Genomic DNA, 19965 nt, shown 5'->3' with positions numbered 1-19965 from the left:
CTGGTGTGGAGAATGTTTTCCAGGCACACTTTAGGTCCCTTGATACCAATTGAGCATTGATTGAACGCTACAACGTATCTGAACATTGTTGCTGAGCAAACCCAATAGAGTATCTTTGGGACGAGATGGAACGGGCTGTTGGCAGCATGAATGTGTAGCCGTCCAATCTGCAGCAACTGCGTAATGCCATCGCGTTAGAATGGACCAACATCTCTGGGGAACGTTTGACACCTTGTAGAACCAATGCACCAAAGAATTCCGGCTGTTCTGGAGGCAAAGGAGGGTCCGACCCAGTACTAGATGGGTGACCTAATAAACTAGTAACTGAGTGTATATATTTTTTTATCAAATCAACAGAAGTTGCAGAATCAGATTGTAGTCTAATCCACACACCCCATTGTTCTTACTTGATGAAATCAAATCTCCATCCTCGTGTCCTTCTCTCACAGCTCCACTCTGCCCTGCTGTTTTCCTGCAGTCGACCAGCCGCACCGACACCCTCTTCAGACCCAACAGTAAAGCGCTACCGGAAGAGTTGCAACCCGGGGACTCTGGCAGGGTGGAGGGGGACGGACTAGCTCTATCCTGGTAAACACAGGAAGTATTGTACATAGAATATCATTAGACCAAACGTTCGATTACTTTAGTCTAAATCTCTGATTGACAGGAGGTATTATAAGGATGCACCATTCTCCTGAAGTGTGTCATCGTTCACTACTTTACACATATGTACAGTTTCTCAATCACGTCGGCCAATTTTTCAAATGGAAGTGGTATATATTTTTGTAATATCCAGTCTGATGTTCAGAACCTTTGATTCAACATTCAGTGGAGTTGAACACATCTTTCACCCTGAGTTAATGATGGTTAACACAGAATTTAAGTGTCACGTAATTGGTCAGTCACTCGATTAAATTCTGGGTTCATACATATTGGGAGAGATTAGGAGATGCTAGAACGAGGAGCAGAACCGGAATGAAGAGCTCCCCAGTCTCTCTCGAAATGTGAAAGATGGTAACACCTGCTAAATCATGATATGTTCAAATAACCAGTGATGAAAAACCTAAACACCAGAACTATTGCTGCTAGTTATCCCACTTGGAGCATGTTGAGAAAATGTTAGTCTCATAGTTTCAGTATCCATATACAGTACATACATAGAAGAAACCATCAGTTATGGGGGTATTGTAACATGTAGTAGAAACCTACAGTAAAAAGGTATGGGTGTAGCCTGGTGAAATTTCTGCCCCATGCAACATTGCTCAAGATCCACTTTATGTGACTTGTTACTGTAACAGCATCCTCATCTAAAAATCAACAGCTTACAGTGTATCAACAACATTCAGATAATGAATGGAATAAACTAATTTATTTTAGTACAAAAAAAAAAAAACGTAAACTACACACTATATAATTCTGGTTTCGTAGTTCAGTTTTTAGCAGTTTAAAAACAAATGACAGGAAAATATTTTTAAGCTTGAAACAGATTTTTGTGCTTAGAGTTGTGAAAATTGTACCAAAGAGAAACACAATTAGATTGGAGTCATGGCTAGTGGGTGTATCCACGATATGTTTTATACCAGTCATTTAATTTCCAATCAGTGAAGGGAAGTGAATAAGTGCACAGTTAGGGAGGAAGGAAAGATAACTAGGGATTCCTTAACATATTATGTAGGCAGAAGGAGATCTAGCGTGAGGGCCATGGGTTTGATGTTAGCCTACCATTATTTAGCCCTATAAAACATTAACGCTATACAATATGGTCAATTTATATGATTAAATTAAATCCTGAAATTGGTCTAGGCGGTTGTTGCTTATTTTATAAAGCAATGTACCCTACAGATGTCTGTGACTATACCTCCTTGAGGGGACCCCTGGGACTGGTAGCTACACAACTGGTGGGAGAAGGACCAGGTTCTTCAAAATTATTCATTTATTTAGTAAGTTATTTATTAAGTTAATAGTTTAAATTAAGTTAACACACAGCCGGGACTTGAGGTAGCTATACAATAAGAATCCAACAATGATGCATGTTGTCTACATTTTAAAAAGTCTAATACATCTGTAGGCAGGAATTAAGAAACATTAGGAAACGGGAAACATTCCAAAGAACAGAATAGCATATTCTGAGTTTAAACGTAGATTCAGCGATATGATGTAGGCTATATGCACAAAGTAAACAGCTACATTACCGAAATCACCAAAAACGTTGAAGTGCGAGGCTAAACTAGCTAGCTTACTTTCAGCTGACTGTTGTTAACAAGCGAGCTACAGAGGCTAGCTGCTGGACTTTGGACAAGCAAGCTAAGTTTATATAGCAGCTGTACAGTTTCCAAGTTGCTGACCCGTTCAGATAGAACTCTGAGATTTGCCTGAAAAGAAATGAGCCATATCAGAAAAGCTACAAAAAGGTCGCACATCGTTGGTTCTTAGTGGACTGAAATGTGCACGCAACATGTAATAAAACCGGTTGCAGATACAAAGTTAAATGTTTAAGTCCAATGGTCACTTTATGGAAGCTATGGTGCTGTTTTAATCCTATGAAAGAATTTCAGCTAAATAGGCACAGGAAATACTGAAAACCCACGACTATAATATAATGGAATATAACACAACATATAAAATAATAATTGCCCCAATGAAATGTTTTACCAGTGCATAGCGCGATGCGCATCTCAGTTACTTCTCAGGAAGATTAATAATTTCGAAAATTGGTTATTAACTAGCTGGCCTGGCGCATCCTTGACTATGAATGGAAATTAGGCTAGGCGAGCAAGTATTCTAGCCAGGTAGCCTAGGACAACAAAACATACAAGATCCTTGACTATGAATGGAAATTAGGCTAGGCGAGCAAGTATTCTAGCCAGGTAACCTAGGACAACAAAAAATACAAGATCCTTGACTATGAATGGAAATTAGGCTAGGCGAGCAAGTATTCTAGCCAGGTAACCTAGGACAACAAAAAATACAAGATCCTTGACTATGAATGGAAATTAGGCTAGGCGAGCAAGTATTCTAGCCAGGTAACCTAGGACAACAAAAAATACAAGATCCTTGACTATGAATGGAAATTAGGCTAGGCGAGCAAACATTCTAGCCAGGTAACTTAGGACAACAAAAAATACAAGATCCTTGACTATGAATGGAAATTAGGCTAGGCGAGCAAACATTCTAGCCAGGTAACCTAGGACAACAAAAAATACAAGCGTGACAGAGTCATAGACCGTTCAGCGAACATGAAAGAGGAGGATGGCATTAGCGTTTCTCTACAAATTGGGTGCGTGAACATGTTTTTTTCTACTTGCACTCACACACAGATATCAGTACCATGGATAGACATATTTAGCTTAGGTTGATCGGACTAAATCGCTGTTGGTATCTTTTAGTTGTCAATTTAGTAGACTAGGTATTGGTGATTAGATGATGTTGAAGTTGAAATGGTGCTTAAATAGTGGAGGCAGCCTCTGTTTTCTTTGCGACTTGAGGTAACTCTAAATCAATATTTGTTTACAAGTCCGATTTTTATTTTATTTAAATAGGCAAGTAAATTACAAGCAAAATATTTTGTGCTCTCCGTCTCTGCCTTCTTGTATCGGCTGTGTCCAGGCATATGAACTAACAGCATCAAACAACACAATCACAACACGTAGGTTGTAATGGCATAGGTTTCTGGATTGGCTTCCATGTAAAAACATTCTGGCTTATTTCTCCATGGTTCTGACTTTACCTGCTCGTTGCGCATTGCCTTGTATCAATCTGTGTGCTTTAGGCTAGTAGGCTACTTCGCTGAAGGACAAAATATCCCAAGTGTTTATTACCATCATTGTTTTTGTCCAGCTGTTCAAATGGAATGAATGATATGGAAGATCGAAGATAAACTAGGCCAATACATTTTCTGTTAATAAAAGTAAACCAAACGTACCCGATCCATCGTCGAAGCTATTCTTTCTTCAACGTTTCTTCAAATAAAATAAAAAATGACAGTAAATGTGTACCGTACAATAGTTATTCTTTGTCATAACATGCATATAAAGAACAGCTAGACCAGAGCAATCAAACGTAATTTTAAATATCACAACTCGACTTAAATTGTGACAAATAAATGTCTGATGTAGGCTAATCTTACTTCAGGAAGATCATGGATAATATTTTACATTATCTATTAGAGTCAATAACACGTTCAACACCCTATCCACCAATATTCCTGTTGTCTGTTCGTCTAACTCTACCCGAGAGTCTGTTGGAACAACGTCCCCTTCGAAAGTCCAGATAGTTAATTGTCTGAGGCCCAGTAAGTGTAGCCTAAAAAATACCAGACAAATTACAAGCTATACATACAAGCTAGCCTTGTAAATACAAGACGGATTACCGCTGCGCTATCCGTGCAACGAACCAGTAAAACCCGATGTATGTTCAATCCGACGTCTGCAGCGGCCATGCAGCATTTACAGCAATGCAACCTCCGCAGTAGTCGGTGCATTCATACTTCTTCCGCTTCACGCAGCAGACTCAAAGCTGTGGTGAAGGAAGTGGTATTCTTCTTCTTTGGCATTATGGCGGTCCGCATACAATTGTAATAGATGCATGCAGCTAAATACTGTATTGGCTGTGTATCAGCCTACTACTCTGTCGTCTGAATTCATTACGCTTTGGGAAAAAACAACTAACTAGTGCTGCACAGGGGTGGAAAAAATACCTAATCGTCATACTTGAGTAAAAGATATCTTAATAGAAAATGACTAAAGTAAAACGTTGGAAGTCACCCAGTAAAATACTACTTAAGTACTTTACACCACTGACCCTACACCCATTAAAACCTCATTATCCCGCAACTTTGGCCCTCCTCTCAGGATCCCTCACCCTGGACCCATCTTCCTCTAGTACTCTCTTGACTGCCTCAGCATACAACACCTTCTGCACTACTGTGATCCTGGTAACCTCAACCTGTCTTTCTCTCACTGGACACATCTGATCTCCAGCACCATGTGTACCCCTACAGTTTATACACACAACTTTTTACATCAATACTACACATTCCTTTCTATCAGGTCCTCCTGCACACTTCCCACATCTAGGAATCTCCCTGATACACATTGCTGGAAGGAAGTAGTCAAGGAAGTGACTGTGTTTATACAGGATGTACCACCTCCCACCTACCATCAACCAATCATGTCAATGTGGAGATACAGTGGCAAGAGAAAGTATGTGAACCCGTTGGAATTACCTGTATTTCTGCATAAATTGGTCATACAATTTGATCTTCATCTAAGTCAACAATAGACAGTCTGCTTAAACTAATAACACACAAACAATTATACATTTTCATGTCTTTATTGAACACACAGTGTGAACATTCACAGGGTGGGAAAAGTATTTAATAACTGGTTGACCCTCCTTTGGCAGCAATAACCTCAACAAAATGTTTTCTGTAGTTGTGGATCAGACCTGCAAAACAGTCAGGAGGAATTGTAGACCATTCCTCTTTACAAAACTGTTTCAGTTCAGCAATATTCTTGGGATGTCTGGTGTGAACCGCTCTCGAGGTCATGCCACAGCATCTCAATCAGATTGAGGTCAGAACTCCGACTGAGCCACTCCAGAAGGCGTATTTTCTTCTGTTGAAGCCATTCTGTTGATTTACTTCTGTGTTCTGGGTCATTGTCCTATTGCATCACCCAACATTATTCTCTTGCAAAATGTTTTGGCAAAATTAATTCCCAAGTTCTGTTGATGATAGCAAGCCTTCCAGGCCCTGAGGCAGCAAAGCAGCCCCAAATCATGATGCTCCCTCCAAATCAAATCAAAGTTTGTCACGTGCACCGAATACAACAGGTGTAGGTAGTCCTTTCAGTGAAATGCTGAATACAACAGGTGTAGGTAGACCTTTCAGTGAAATGCTGAATACAACAGGTGTAGGTAGACCTTTCAGTGAAATGCCTACTTACAGGCTCTAACCAGCAGTGCAATTTCATAAATAAATAAATAAATATATATAATTATAAAAAGGTATTAGGTGAAAAATAGGTAAGTAATGAAATAAAAACAACAGTACAAAGACAGTGAAATTACAGTAGCGAGGCCATTATACAGTAGGGAGGCCATATACAGTAGCGAGGCTATATACAGGCACCGGTTAGTCGGGCTAATTGAGGTAGTATGTACATGTAGATATGGTTAAAAGTGACTATGCAGATATGATAAAACAGAGAGTAGCAGTTAAAGTTAGGATGAGGTTTTGATGTTGGTTTGCTGTCCCTTTTTTTTTCTCTACATAATGTTGTGTGTTCCTTCCAAACAACCCAACTTTAGTTTAATCTATCCACAGAATATTTTGCCAGTAGCGCTGTGGAACATCCAGGTGCTCTTTTGCGAAATTTAGACGTGCAGCAATGGTTTATTTGGACAGCAGAGGCTTCTTCCATGGTGACCTCCCACGAACGGCTTTCTTGTTTAGTGTTTTACATATTATTGACTCGTCAGAGACGTTAGCATGCTCCAGAGTTTTCTGTAAGTCTTTAGCTGACACTCTAGGATTCCTCTTAACCTCATTGGACATTCTGGCTGCGCTCTTGCAGTCATCTTTGCAGGACGGCCACTCCAAGGGAGAGTGGAAACAGTGCTGAACTTTCTCCATTTATAGACAATTTGTCTATACTGGTTGACCATATGACTGATGCATATCAAGGCTTTTAAAGATACTTTTGTAACCCTTTCCAGCTTTATGCAAGTCAACAATTCTTAATCTTAGGTCTTCTGAGATCTTTTGTTCGAGGCATGGTTCACATTAGGCAATGCTTATTGTGAATAGCAAACTCACATTTTTTTGATATGTTTTTTTATAGGGCAGCTCTCTCTCTTGGATTTATGTAACAAAAACGCTTTCTAAATTCACAAAAAGTTACATTAGCTGATGAAGACTCAAAACAAAACAGAAACAGCGCCAAAACCTGTTTCCCATAGACCTTATTTTTGGCATTTAGCCAAAAACGCCATACAATTTCCCCATGGCTTTGTTCAAAGAACCATGGCAAAATTAGTGCCTATAAAAAGATGCCATCACTATTTCTCTCTATAGAGCCCGACCGTGGACGTGTCATAATACCCATAAAACCTAGTGGTCAAGCAGGGAAAAGGTTCCAATATTTTTCCACCATTACATTTTTCCTATAGGAGATTTTAGAAACACTTAAAATAAGGGCTGTGTTTCGTGTAGGCTTACCCTGGCAAGACATGTAAATCGCTCTCAGACAAGGTGACTTTTAATCAATATAATATATAACATTTATCGCTTTAGGCCACAATGTGTGCATGGACACAGGGGAAACCTGCTCCTAGATCAGAGCTGCATGTTATAGATGCAGTAAAGGAGTCAATGGAATGAAGACCGTTCAACAAATCTGATCTAACAAAGTGGATATTCGTCAAATCGTCATGATATACAGCATCTGGAAAGTATTCAGAGTAGGGCTATCCCGACAAAAAAAATTCTGTAGACCGAAATTAATTAATTCTTTTAACCAATCCATTTGATCTAAATGTTTCAGTGTATGTTTTTATTTATAGACATTTATAAACACAATGCGTTTTAATAAAATCAACTATATGCGCTGAGCTTGTCTGATGCTTTAAGCTTACGGTTTGATGAAATAAGGCAAATGCCTCAAGAGGGCACCAGAGATCTAGATAACCAGAAGAAGGAAAAACGTAACCTGACCCAACCATTCTTCTCCCGCTCCAGCTGGCTTTCTCCGATTCTGCCATTACTCTCCTGAAGTTACTAGTAATAGGCTACAAAAGGAGTTCGCAACCTTTCATGTGGAATGACAATTTCTTACCATTTCTACTGATCTGTGTGCCAGTTATGGTTTTCATATGCACATTTTTGTGAAACAGTTTCATTTAAATTTATAATAACGTCTACATCTCAATCATTTTCAAATGGTTAATCCAATTTCTAGCCAAATCTAAAAATGGTACAAACCTAAAAAGTAACTTCCATTGCCAACATAAAGCCAACGAATAAAAACCTTTCAGCCTGCAGGTAGAAAACATCCTGATAAAATGAAATATCCTATAAATCACATTGACTACATACAAATGGCCTGTCTGCAACAAACTTGAAACATTGTATCAACTATTAAGGGTCCGGCCTGAAACTTGTGCTAGCGAACTTGCAACATTTTATAAAATATTTTGGACCCTCAGTTTCCTGTGCCAATGAGCTCTGGACAGACACAGCTGTAGGCCATTTGCACAAGGGATAAGAAACTTGAGCAGGAGCTCAATGGAGTACCAGCACCTCAAATGTTCAACTGCTAAAGCTCCTGTTTGTCTTGTAGAACATTATCTCAAAAGTATTGTGGTGTTTCTGCACCAAAATATAAAACAGTACCAGCACCCAAAATGAGTACCGGAACCTGTTTCAGTCCAAGTCAAGCACTGATAAGTGATCAGCCTATTTTTGACGTTTCCACTGGATCAGAGCATGACATTTTTCCCTTTCACACTATGTGGTTATTGAAAAAGGGAGATCGCTGGAAAGATTTTAAATACAAAATGCGTAACTATTGTAATTCTCAAACAGACTTTGTTTGCTTGCCGGTTGAGGTGAAGAAAACATTACTTTGAGGAGATCAACAGGTCATTAGTGATGGTGTGTTAAGCCAATCAGAAATACTATCTCCAAAATGGGCACATTTATATACACACATTTGCCCGCAGGCCAGGTAGCCTACAGGCCTACTTCTATGCATGCGGGTCCTTACTCAACATTGACAGGAGGCTCCAAACAAAAGACTAACTAAAATGACAAAACTCATAAATGGAATGAAATCAACCAAAACTCGTTTCTCTCAAGTGCAGCATTGGTTGTGCGGTCTGCAAACACCGTGTCGACTCCAACAATAATACCGGGAAGACCGGAATAATTATGTTGAATGCAATTAACAGAAATTACTGTAACCAAAGTAACAAACATTGTAGATTAGGAATTAACGTTTGAATGTACTACTGGTGATATGTAATGGGGAAGTGATATCAAACACAAACAATTCACACAATAAAGTTATGAAACAATGAATGTGCACAAATTGGCAGGAGAGAGAAGCACATTGTGCATCTGGGCGCTCTATGGTCAATCCAACATCTGCATTGGCCATGCAGCATTTATGGTGATACGACCTCAGTAGAAGTCAGGGAATTCATACCTCTTGCGCTTCGCAAAGCAGTGCAGAGGTGTTTGTTTTTTCTACAGGATGTGTACCCCCCCACACACATTTTTACATTACAGCCTTATTCTGAAATGGAATAGTCTTGGTGGTTCCAAACATCTTCCATTTCAGAATGATGGAGGCCACTGTGTACTTGGGGACCTTCAATGCTGCAGAAATGTTTTGGTTCCTTCTCCAGATCTGTGCCTTGACACAATCCTGCATCGGAGCTCTACGGACAATTCCTTCAACCTCATGGCTTGGTTTTTGCTCTGTCATGAACGGCCAACTGTGGGACCTTATATAGACCGTTGTGTGCACTTCCTAATCATGTCCAATCAACTAAATTTACCACAGGTAGACTCCAAACCAGTTGTAGAAACATCTCAATGGAAACAGGATGCACCAGAGCTCAATTTTGAGACTCATAGAAAGGGATCTGAATACTTATGTAAATAAGGTATGCATCTTTTTTTCTTCTTTAAAAAAATAATAAATTTGCTAAAATTCCTAAACTTTCCCCTTTGTCATTATTGGGTAGTGTGTGTAGATTGAGGGGACTTAAGTCCGATTTGGATATATTTGGCTGTTTTCGCAGGTAACATTTAAAAGTTGAGAAGTGACTTCTAAATGCCAACTCCAGTTAGTATAAGCTGGTTAGCATAGCTAGACATCGGTGGTGGTAGTCAATTATTATTAACTAATGCAGTTGATTGGGGAAACTAACATTTATTGTTAGGGTTGACATCCATACAAGCATTACACTCTGATTTGTACCTCAATATATTGTGACATACACATATAAACAATAGTCTAAACGTAGGATAATTTTGCTGGGGGGCAATGAAGAGATTCAGGATTATTCCCCCATGGCCTTTTCTTTCCATGGCAATTCCATTGTTTTGCTCGAGTTCAATTGACTTCTTTACCGCATCTATGTTCCAAACAGGTTACCGTGGTGATCAGACTAAGTCAACCGTTTAAGAATGAGCGATGGATATGATGGTTCACTAGATGTTTTCTACTGATCCATTATTTAGGGATCTGGAACCGGTGTCAGATAGGAGGGAGTTGAAAGACACGTTTGTGCTTTCTGGTGTTTTTTCATTGGCCCTAAATGAACAAATATCTTTCCACATACACAGATATAAGGGTTCTCTCCAGTGTGTGTTCGCTGGTGTCTAGTCAGGTTCCCTGACTGACTAAAACTCTTCCCACACTGATCACAGCTATAAAGCCTCTGTCCAGTGTGTATTCGCTGGTGTCTAATCAGGTTCCCTGACTGACTAAAACTCTTCCCACACTGATCACAACTATAAGGCCGCTTTCCAGTGTGTGTTCGCTGGTGTGTAATCAGATCTCTTGACTGACTAAAACTCTTACCACACTGATCACAGCTGTGAGGTGTCTCTCCAGTGTGTGTTCGCTGGTGTGTAGACAGGTTGGAAGCTCGAGCAAAGCTCTTCCCACACTGATCACAGCTATAAGGCTTCTCTCCAGTGTGTGTTCGCTGGTGTCTAGTCAGGGACGAAGCGAGAGCAAAGCGCTTTCCACATTGATCACATTTATAAGGCTTCTCTCCAGTGTGTGTTCGCTGGTGTGTAGTCAGGTCTCCTGACTGAGTGAAGCTCTTCCCACACTGATAACAGACATAAGGTTTCTCTCCAGTGTGAATACGCCGGTGTATGGTTAGATTTTCTGAAAGAGAAAAGCACTTTCCACACTGATCACAGCTATAAGGCTTCTCTCCAGTGTGTACACGCTTGTGTATGGTTAGGGTTCCTGCATTAGCAAAGCTTTTCCCACAATCAAGGCAGGGATAAGGCTTCTCCCCTGTATGTATTCTCAGATGAGATTTTAAGGTGTTAGAAGCAGCGAAACTCTTCCCACACTGTGAACATCTGTACGGATTCTCTCCTGTATGGATTCTATGGTGTAACTTAAGACCTCCTGGACAGGTGAAACTCTTCCCACACTGAGAGCAGCAGTATGGTTTCTCTCCGGTGTGAATCCGCTGGTGAATAATGAAGCCACTCCTTCTAGTGAAACTCTTCCCACAGTCAGAGCAGCAGTGGTGAGGTTTCTTCCCTGAACCTCTCTGCTGGGGTTTCCTGAGTTGTTCTGATCTGTAGAGACTCTTTTTTGCCTCGTCAGCAACATGATGTTGAGGCTCCCCAGATGATAAGCCCCTCCCACTGAGAGAATGATGGTTAGGGGTGTCCCCTGTGAAGCAAAGACATTGAATAACTAGGTTTTGCAATGCATAAACAAATACGACCCTCAGTATAAACATAACTGCCAAAATCAAAGGAAACACTTGAGGAAATTAGGGTTCTGGCGGCTCTTATGGTGTTGGGTACATTTTCCTGGCATGCTTTAGGTCCACTCAACCACTTAGAGGGCAAGTTAAACGCCAATAAATGCAGAGCCATTGAGTGTTCACCTTCAACCTATGGTTGATGACAATGCCCCCATCCACAGGGCATGAGTGTTCACTGAATGATTTAATGAGCATAAAAAAAAAACATAGTTATTACTTTAACTACTGTTCCCTGAAGGAGGGAAATAAGGTACAGCTATAGGGAGTTCACGTACTAGCGCCCTCTACTGAGGAACATTAGAATCACGCTTGACAAGGCCAATGAACACCGTGCCGCACCAGAAGTCTCACCTTCTCATGTGATAAAACTAAGGTACGGAGTCATTCCTTCAATTCAGTACCGCTCCTAATCTGAACATTGCGGTGTGAGGACAAACGGTTGTACCTTGTTTGCCTCTTTCATTGAACATTAGTTCTAGTCATAACTGTAGGTTCCCTTTTAGTCAGGAAACTCAGGGGATCTGAAATCACGACCCAACCCAACACCAAATGAAATGGCCCACGGCAGACCACCTAGGGTTCCAACCCAACAACAAACCTGTGGCATCTGCAAGTTCAAACCCCCGAGCTGACAAGGCACAAAAATGTCGTTCTGCCCCTGAACAGGCAGTTAACACACTGTTCCTAGGCCTTCATTGAAAATAAGAATTTGTTCTTAACGGACTTGCCTAGTTAAATTAAGGTAAAATGTGCGATTGGTTCTGAACTTGTAGACCTTAAAATGCCTGTCTAAAATGGGACAAATTGGGTGGGTCTAAAATCTAGGGATGTTTCTCTCTCATTGTGATAGGTGCGCGGGATCTACTGCTTTCCACACTCCGCAGAGGGACCAGCTTTCACTTTACCTTCAGGAGTAAAATGGAGCCTGTGCCAAGCAGACTGACGCTGTTCTTGAGGGAACAGGAGCAGACTTGGGTGTAGATCCGGAAGTCAGGGCAGCCAGCTAACTGCCGGGCCTTTGTCTGCAAATCCTCTCGAAGACAGTCCTGCCTTGGCAGAAAAATACTTCAGAGGAAGGAAGCCGCGAAGCACCGTGTCCTGCATAGATGCCAAGGCCGAGCCAAACAACCCCGTAGGAGAAAGTGTCTCTGCCTGTCCAGCTGGTCTCTCTCCGGCACCTAAGACAAAGTCAACCAGAGGTGGCGCTCTTCCACCACTGAAGCCCCTATGCTTCTCCCGAATGCTGAAATCGGCCATAGTAGGACTCTCATCTAGGAGCTCTGTGTGGGGATCCCCACAGCCAGGGCTGCCAATAACTCAGTTTGGTAAATCTGCAGCATTGTGACCATGTTCAGGGACTGGGTCCTGGTACACCTTGTCAAGCTGCAACCCTGAAAAATAACGATACTTATTTGGGAGGGATGTGTTGGGAATTAGCCATCCCTTTATTAGCCAATGAGGCTAGGTAGACAGCTAGCTTCCCATCCAATGGAGGCATTGTGACAAGCCCCGCCCCCTCCATACCCATGAAGTGCGAATACCCATGCAGCATAAGCTTGGCTGAATGCAGCTGAGTCCGAGGTGTGTCCTACGAAGCAGGGTTGAGGTTCTGGTGACGCTACGCAATGCACTTCCAAGTTGCTCGGCTTCAGACGCAATCGTTGGGCAAGTGTGGGAATTAATGATTCAGCGTCTGTGCCACCAGTAAATACAGGTAGTAGTGTTAAACCCCCTCCACAGTCCCCGCAGACAAACTATTTTCTCATGGCTTCTGGGAAAAATATATTTTGGCATGCTCAACCGGTGTCGCTCATTCAGCCGATAGAGACTTAACTAGTTTTCTCCACTAAGCAACGAGTGGGAGTTAGAGCCTTCTCAGGTCTCTCCTCCACCCGTTACAGGGTCTGAGCCGCCGAAGCATCCCATCATTAGCTCTGACAAATTGAAAACCCTAGTCATTGATGACTCTATTCCCCACAATATCAGACTTAAAAAAATAATTATCCAACGATCACCCCCCTGGTGAACAATGTATGATCGTTGGATAATTATTTTTTTCAGGGCTACCGACGTAAAGGCTCATCTGAATATGGAGCTGGCTGAGGCTAAAACTGGCAAGTGTAGATGGTAAAGGCATCAACGATGTTGGGATGAAACAGTCTGGTTACCAAGTGTAACATAACTTCAGCGTGTAACTTAGCTAAAAAGATGTGTTGGCATCAAGTAATTGTCTCTGGCCCCCTCCCAGAACCGGCCAGACACCACGTCGCCAACCAAACAGGAGCCCTGCACGATGCCAAAAGAGATATCAGCTGGCTCTATATCACTACGCTGGGAGGATAGCACCATCTGATCTCACCACGAGTCCAGGTCCACCCCTGCATCCCACAACTCAGACTCCGCCAAGGTACAGGTGCCATGGGGAGGAAAATCACACTCGTTACCACAAAGCCTTCTATGGAAGGCGACACGTTTCTCTGAAGTGCTTAAATGCAGCCGGCAACAGTGGTCCAATGAGCCAGATCAATCCAGGGCAGCCACTATGGCGCTATGTTGGTGTATCTTTTGGTAGTTACCTGTATATATATTGTTTATCAATCAATGAGCAGTTAGAGAAGCAGATTATAGTTTAATCAACACACATTGTTCTTACTTGATGAAATCAAATCTCCATCTTCTTCCTTCTCATCCTCCTCGTGTCCTTTTCTCACAGTTCCACTCTGCCCTGGTGTTTTCCTGCAGTCGACCAGCCTCACAAACACCCTCTTCAGACCCAGCAGTAAGGCGTTACCAGGAGAGTTGTGACCAGGGCACCCCGGCAGGGTGGAGGGGGACGGGCTAGCTCTGTCCTGGTGACCACAGGAAGTATTGTACATAGAATATCATTAGACCAAACATTTTATTACTTTAGTGTTTAGTCTAAATCTCTCTACAACACTCTTCCAAAAATGCAATTGAGAAAAACTGTAATGGCACTTACTAATGAAGTTTGTAGTATTGACTGTCCCCATAAGGCATTTTACCACTATAGCCGAGTTTACCATAGTCAAATCTAATTGTATTGGTCCTACGCGCTGAATACAACAGGTGTAGAAGTCAGAAGTTTATATAAATGAGTTTTAATGACTCCAACCTAAGTGTTTCAACCACTCCACAAATGTCTTGTTAACAAACTATAGTTTTGGCCAGTCGGTCATCTACATTGTGCATGAAAAGTCATTTTTCCAAAAATAGTTTACAAACAGATTATTTCACTTATATTCACTGTATCACAATTCCAGGGGGTCAGAAGTTTACATACACTAAGTTGACTGTGCCTTTTAAACAGCATGGAAAATTCCAGAAAATTGTCATGGCTTTAGAAGCTTCTGTTAGGCTAATTGACATCATTTGAGTCAAATGGCGGTGTACCTGTGGATGTATTTCAAGGCCTATCTTCAAACTCAGTGCCTCTTTGCTTGACATCATGGGAAAATCAAAAGTAATCAGCCAAGACCTCAGAAAATAAAACTGTAGACCTCCACAAGTCTGGTTCATCCTTGGGAGCAATTTCCAATTGAAGGTACCACGTTCATCTGTACAAACAATAGTATGCAAGTATAAAGACCATGGGACCACGCAGCTGTCATACCGATCAGGAAGGAGACACGTTTGGTGTCCAAGAGATGAACGTACTTTGGTGCAAAAAAGTGCAAATCAATCCCAGAGCAACAGCAAAAGGACCTTGTGAAGATGTTGGAGGAAACGGGTACAAAAGTATCTATGGCCATAATGACCATCATTATGTTTGGAGGAAAAAGGGGGAGGCTTGCAAGCCGAAGAACACCATCCCAAACGCGAAGCACGGGGGTGGTGGCATCATGTTGTGGGGGTACTTTGCTGCAGGAGGGACTGGTGCACTTCATAAAATAGATGGCATCATGAGGGGAAAGTAAGTGGATATATTGAAGCAACATCAAGACATCAGTCAGGAAGTTAAAGCTTGGTCGCAAATGGGTCTTCCAAATGGACAATGACCTCAAGCATACTTCCAAAGTTGTGGGAAAATGGCTTAAGGACAACAAAGTCAAGGTATTGGAGTGGCCAGCACAAAGCCTTGGCCTCAATCCTATAGAAAAATTGTTGGCAGAACTGAAAAAGCGTGTGCGAGAAAGGAGGCCTACAAACCTGACTCAGTTACACCAGCTGTGAGGAGGAATGGACCAAAATTCACCCAACTTCTTGTGGGAAGCTTGTGGAAGGCTACCCGAAATGTTTGAGGGATTCTGGCATGATGGTGTTGATGTGAGCCATGACCAGCCTTTCAAAGCACTTCACAGCTACAGACGTGAGTGCTACAAGTTGGTAGTCATTCAGGCAGGTTACCTTAGTGTTCTTGGGCACAGGAACTATGTTGGTCTGCTTAAAACATGTTGGTATTAAAGACTCGGACAGGGAGTGGTTGAAAATGTCAGTGAAGACACTTGCCAGTTGGTCAGAGCATGCTCGTAGTACACGTCCTGGTAATCCGTCTGGCCTTGCGGCCTTGTGAATGTTGACCTGTTTAAAGGTCTTCGGAGGCATAGCGGGATTTCTTATAAGGTTCTGGGTTCCAGTCCCACTCCTTGAAAGTGGCAGCTCTAGCCTTTAGTTCAGTGCAGATGTTGCCTGTAATCCATGGCTTCTGGTTTGGGTATGTACGTAGTCACTGTGGGGACGACGTCGTCGATTTACTTATTGATGAAGACAATGACTGATGTGGTGTACTCCTCAATGCCATCGGAAGAATCCCCGGAACATATTCCAGTCTGTGATAGCAAAATAGTCCTGTAGCTTAGCATCTGCTTCATCTAACCACTTTTTTATTGACTTCCTGCTTTCATTTTTGCTTGTAAGCAGGAATCAGGAGGATAGAATTATGGTCAGATGTGTGGAGTAAAGGTGTGTGTGGAGTAAAGGTGGTCTAGATTTTTTTCTCCCTCTGTTCGCATATTTAACATGCTGATAGAAATTTGGTAAAACAGAAGTTTCCCTGCATTAAAGTCCCCGGCCACTAGGAGCGCTGCCTCTGGATGAGCATTTTCCTGTATGCTTATGGCGGAATACAGCTCATTGAGTGTGGTCTTAGTGCCAGCATCAGCCTGCGGTGGTATGTAGTCAGCTACCAAAAATACAGATGAAAACTCTAGGTAGGTAGAGTACCTCATGATATGCTCTAGACCACACTAACTCAGGCGAGCAAAACCTCAAGGCTTCCTTAGATGTCATGCACCAGCTGTTGTTTACAAATATACATAGTCCATCACCCCCTGTCTTACCAGACACCTGCTGTACTATCCTGCTGATACAGCGTATAACCAGCCAGCTGTATGTTGATAAAGTCGTCGTTCAGCCACGACTCCGTGAAGCATAAGATATTAGTTTTTAATGTCCCGTTGGTAGTTTAATCTTCCTTGTAGGTCGTTGATTTTATTTTCCAATGATTGCACATTAGCTAGTAGAACGGAAGGCAGAGGGGGTTTATTCGATCGCCTACGAATTCTCAGAAGGCAACCCACTTTTTCTCTGTCTTCTTTTCACGCAAATGACGGGGATTTGGGCAAGTTCCCGGGAAAGCAGTATGTTCTTCATGTCGGGATCATCGGACCCGTTAAAGAAAAAAATAAGCTAATATTCACTGTTCTGATGTCCAGAAGTTATTTATTTTCAGTCAAAAGAGACGGTAGCAGCAACATTATGTACATAATGTTTATTTTAAATAGTTCAACTGTAATGGCACATACTACAGAAGTTTTTAGTATTAACTGTCCCATAAGACATTGTACAACTATAGCCTAGTTACAAATAAATGTATGTGTACTATAATAACTTTGGAAATAGTGCCATGTTTTTATCCATATTACTGTAGGGGAGAGTGTTGAGCCGGCCTTGTTTCTAGGATACCATACACAAAATTAATAATTTGACCAAATATTTAGGAAGAGGTCATTTCATGGAGTCTGTGAAGAAAGAAAACACATGAAAAAAAGTGGAAAGCAAGTTGGGTCCAAAAAACTGAATTTGGCGTAGAGGTTTAATGGTGCTTGTATCTTAACCAAAGTTGACAATTTTAAGATTGTTCTATACATCAGTTGGGGTCTTAATAAGCGTTGAGTTCCTAAACCTAGCATGAAAATGCATCCTTGTAGCTGTGTGGGCTAATAGCTGTGTGGGCTAATGTAGTCAACATGTTGGCCTTGGGTAAGTTGAGCCAATGGCACTTTGAGCAAATGGAAGTGTTTTCTTCCCAGGTGTAATGCCAGGCATTATCGCTGGGATATGAGGTAACAACAGAGCTTAGTCTATGCTAAGTGTTTCAAAAGTACAATGTTTGTGTTAGGTGTTAAACCTGTGTTAAATAATTGTGTTGTTCCTCAAGCAAGGAAGGGGCCGATGACATCAGTAAAGTGTGTACTTCACTGTATCTATAGTTGGGATATTGCTTTTCAACAATAACATTTATTTAAAAAAATATTTAAAAAAATAAAAATCACCGGAGTACTACTTTAAAGTGTGGGAGAGTGGGGTAAGTTGAGCAATGTTTTACATTCAGCATCACTACTTCAAGGGAAATAGTATTCTTTCTATATTTTTCAGCAATTTTTACGGTATAGCCAATTTAGACTTTTATGGTTGTCACCTCTTCCTACATATTTGGTCACACAATTGTGTGCACAGTTTCCTATAAACAAGGGGTGGCTCAACTTTACAATTATATTTGACAATTTTTACTCCAGTAATTTATAAATAAAATAATGTACTTTTTACTCAATACATTTTCCCTGACACCAAAAAGTACTAGTTACATTTCGAATGCTCCCCGGATAGTATATTTAAGACCAGATACTTTTACTCGGTGACTTTCACTTTTAGCCGAGTCATTTCTACAAAGATATCTTTACTCAAGTATGAGAATTTAGTACATTAGCTGTTCAAATAGAACGCATGGAAGTGGACGATCAAATGTGAAAACTAGGCCTAGATATTTCAAACACCACACTGACCACAGTAGGTCTATATTGCTAACAAAAGGCAACCAAACTTACCCGATACATTGTTGACGCTATTCTTCCTTCAACGTTTCTTCAAGAAATGTGTACGCTATAGTTACGTTGTTTGTCACAGCGTTCAGATAACTATTATGGCATTGTCGCAGGCGATTCCAGTCTCAATTCTACAACTGAAACAGCTAGATCAGAGCAATCAAACGTCTACTTAAATATCAAAACTGGATTCAAATGTATGTAGGCCAATCTTACTTCAGTAAGATCCTGGATAAGATTTTACCTGAGCTATAAAAGTCAAGAAAACATTCAACATCATCCCATTCACCAATAATCCTGTTTTCTGCTATTGTCTACCTGAAAGCCACTTGGAACAGATCTCTTCGAGAGTCCAGCCAGAGAGAACAATGACATAGATATTTCACTGGAGGTATAAATGTGAAGCATCCGGTTGGCGTTTCCACTCACTACCAAATATGGTGGTGAGAGGAAGCCCAGTGGCTGGCAGTGAGAGAAGATGGAGCGAGATGGATTTTGGCCGTCATTTTGCTCATTTGATCTCAATGCAGTTTTTTGTTTCCAAAACTAAAATATGTTACGAACAGATAGGACTAACTTTGAAAGACTTTACCGTTTGCAAAAGTTTTTAAAAAGTGCGTTGTTTAGGAGTGCATGGAATTTAGTTACTGCACACGCGCACTTATGAGTAGGCGTTCCATAACCGAAATATGCAAATACATGCTAGAACCAGCCAATGTTAGCTCTGCCCATCTTTTGCTTGTTTTATTTGCTCACATTGGAAACAACAGGCTGTGGTCTATCTTGGGTTAGTTATAAAAACCATTGGTCCAACGTGAAGTCCTTCTTCAATAGTATTTATGGAGGTTTGCAAACAAACGTTAGAGGTGCATGTTGCCACCTACTGTACAATCCATTATACTTGGTGATAGAAAAAATACCTGCCAATTTAACCCTTGTGAAAAACAGAACACCCCCTGCAATTCTTCCACGGCAAAATCATGTAATCCCAAGTACTTTTCTGCAGCTGCCACCACAACATAATTTATGTGACTTCAATTCAATTTCTGCGGTACAGTTGATAGCAATGGTTATGAACACAAAGAAACCAACCTTACTGAAACACATATTATTCCTAATCACTCTCGAGGATCCCTCGCCCTGTACCCATCCTCCTCTGCTACTCAAATCAAATCACATTTTATTGGTCACGTGTTCCAAACAGAAAAGGTGTAGACTTTACAGTGAAATGCTTACTTACGAGCCCATTCCTAACAATGAAGGGTTAAAAAAAATGTAAGATAAATATTTGCGAAATAAAAAAGGAGACACTTTCACACTATTCAAATATGCTGCTACTATGTTTATTATGTCCTGATGGCCTAGTTCCTTTTAC

At 41.2% G+C, this 19965-nt stretch overlaps 2 protein-coding genes across 10 annotated transcripts in view; both read right to left on the bottom strand.

Moving 5' to 3' along the window:
• LOC110487474 (zinc finger protein 239) overlaps window positions 1-19965 on the bottom strand; it is a 43936-nt gene that overhangs the window by 16469 nt on the left and 7502 nt on the right. Inside the window, exons 1-3 of one of the 9 annotated variants that reach the window (XR_005035219.1) lie at window positions 4370-5093; window positions 3923-3959; window positions 408-580 (exon numbers count right to left, since the gene is read on the bottom strand). Coding sequence is in view for 3 of the 9 variants with exons in the window: in XM_036939304.1 (XP_036795199.1) it covers window positions 408-585; window positions 3923-3931 (187 nt within the window). In the remaining 6 variants the exon portion in view is untranslated. Of the gene's footprint in view, window positions 1-407; window positions 586-2192; window positions 2302-2652; window positions 3061-3922; window positions 3960-4369; window positions 5094-19965 lie in introns of those variants that run through there. The other 8 variants (XR_005035220.1, XM_036939304.1, XR_005035222.1 and 5 more) reach the window with 8 other exon arrangements.
• On the bottom strand, window positions 9919-18913 carry LOC110487157 (zinc finger protein 501). The gene is made up of 3 exons (XM_036939300.1): window positions 18594-18913; window positions 14183-14378; window positions 9919-11432 (listed from the first exon to the last, which is right to left on the bottom strand). The coding sequence occupies exons 1-3, from the start codon at window positions 18600-18602 to the stop codon at window positions 10246-10248; spliced, it is 1392 nt and encodes a 463-aa protein (XP_036795195.1). The 5' UTR covers window positions 18603-18913; the 3' UTR covers window positions 9919-10245.

Source organism: Oncorhynchus mykiss, chromosome 12, assembly GCF_013265735.2.
Source record: "Oncorhynchus mykiss isolate Arlee chromosome 12, USDA_OmykA_1.1, whole genome shotgun sequence".
Taxonomy (NCBI): domain Eukaryota; kingdom Metazoa; phylum Chordata; class Actinopteri; order Salmoniformes; family Salmonidae; genus Oncorhynchus; species Oncorhynchus mykiss.
Note: the sequence above shows the minus strand (reverse complement) of the source record. Positions and strands in the feature narration are given on the sequence as shown.

Bases quoted from the DNA above. Each gene is read 5' to 3' on its own strand.
- LOC110487157 (XM_036939300.1), bottom strand. The intron at 11,433-14,182 runs GTAAGAACAATG...TTTGCTTCACAG, and splicing joins TGGAGATTTGATTTCATCAA to GGGACACCCCTAACCATCAT.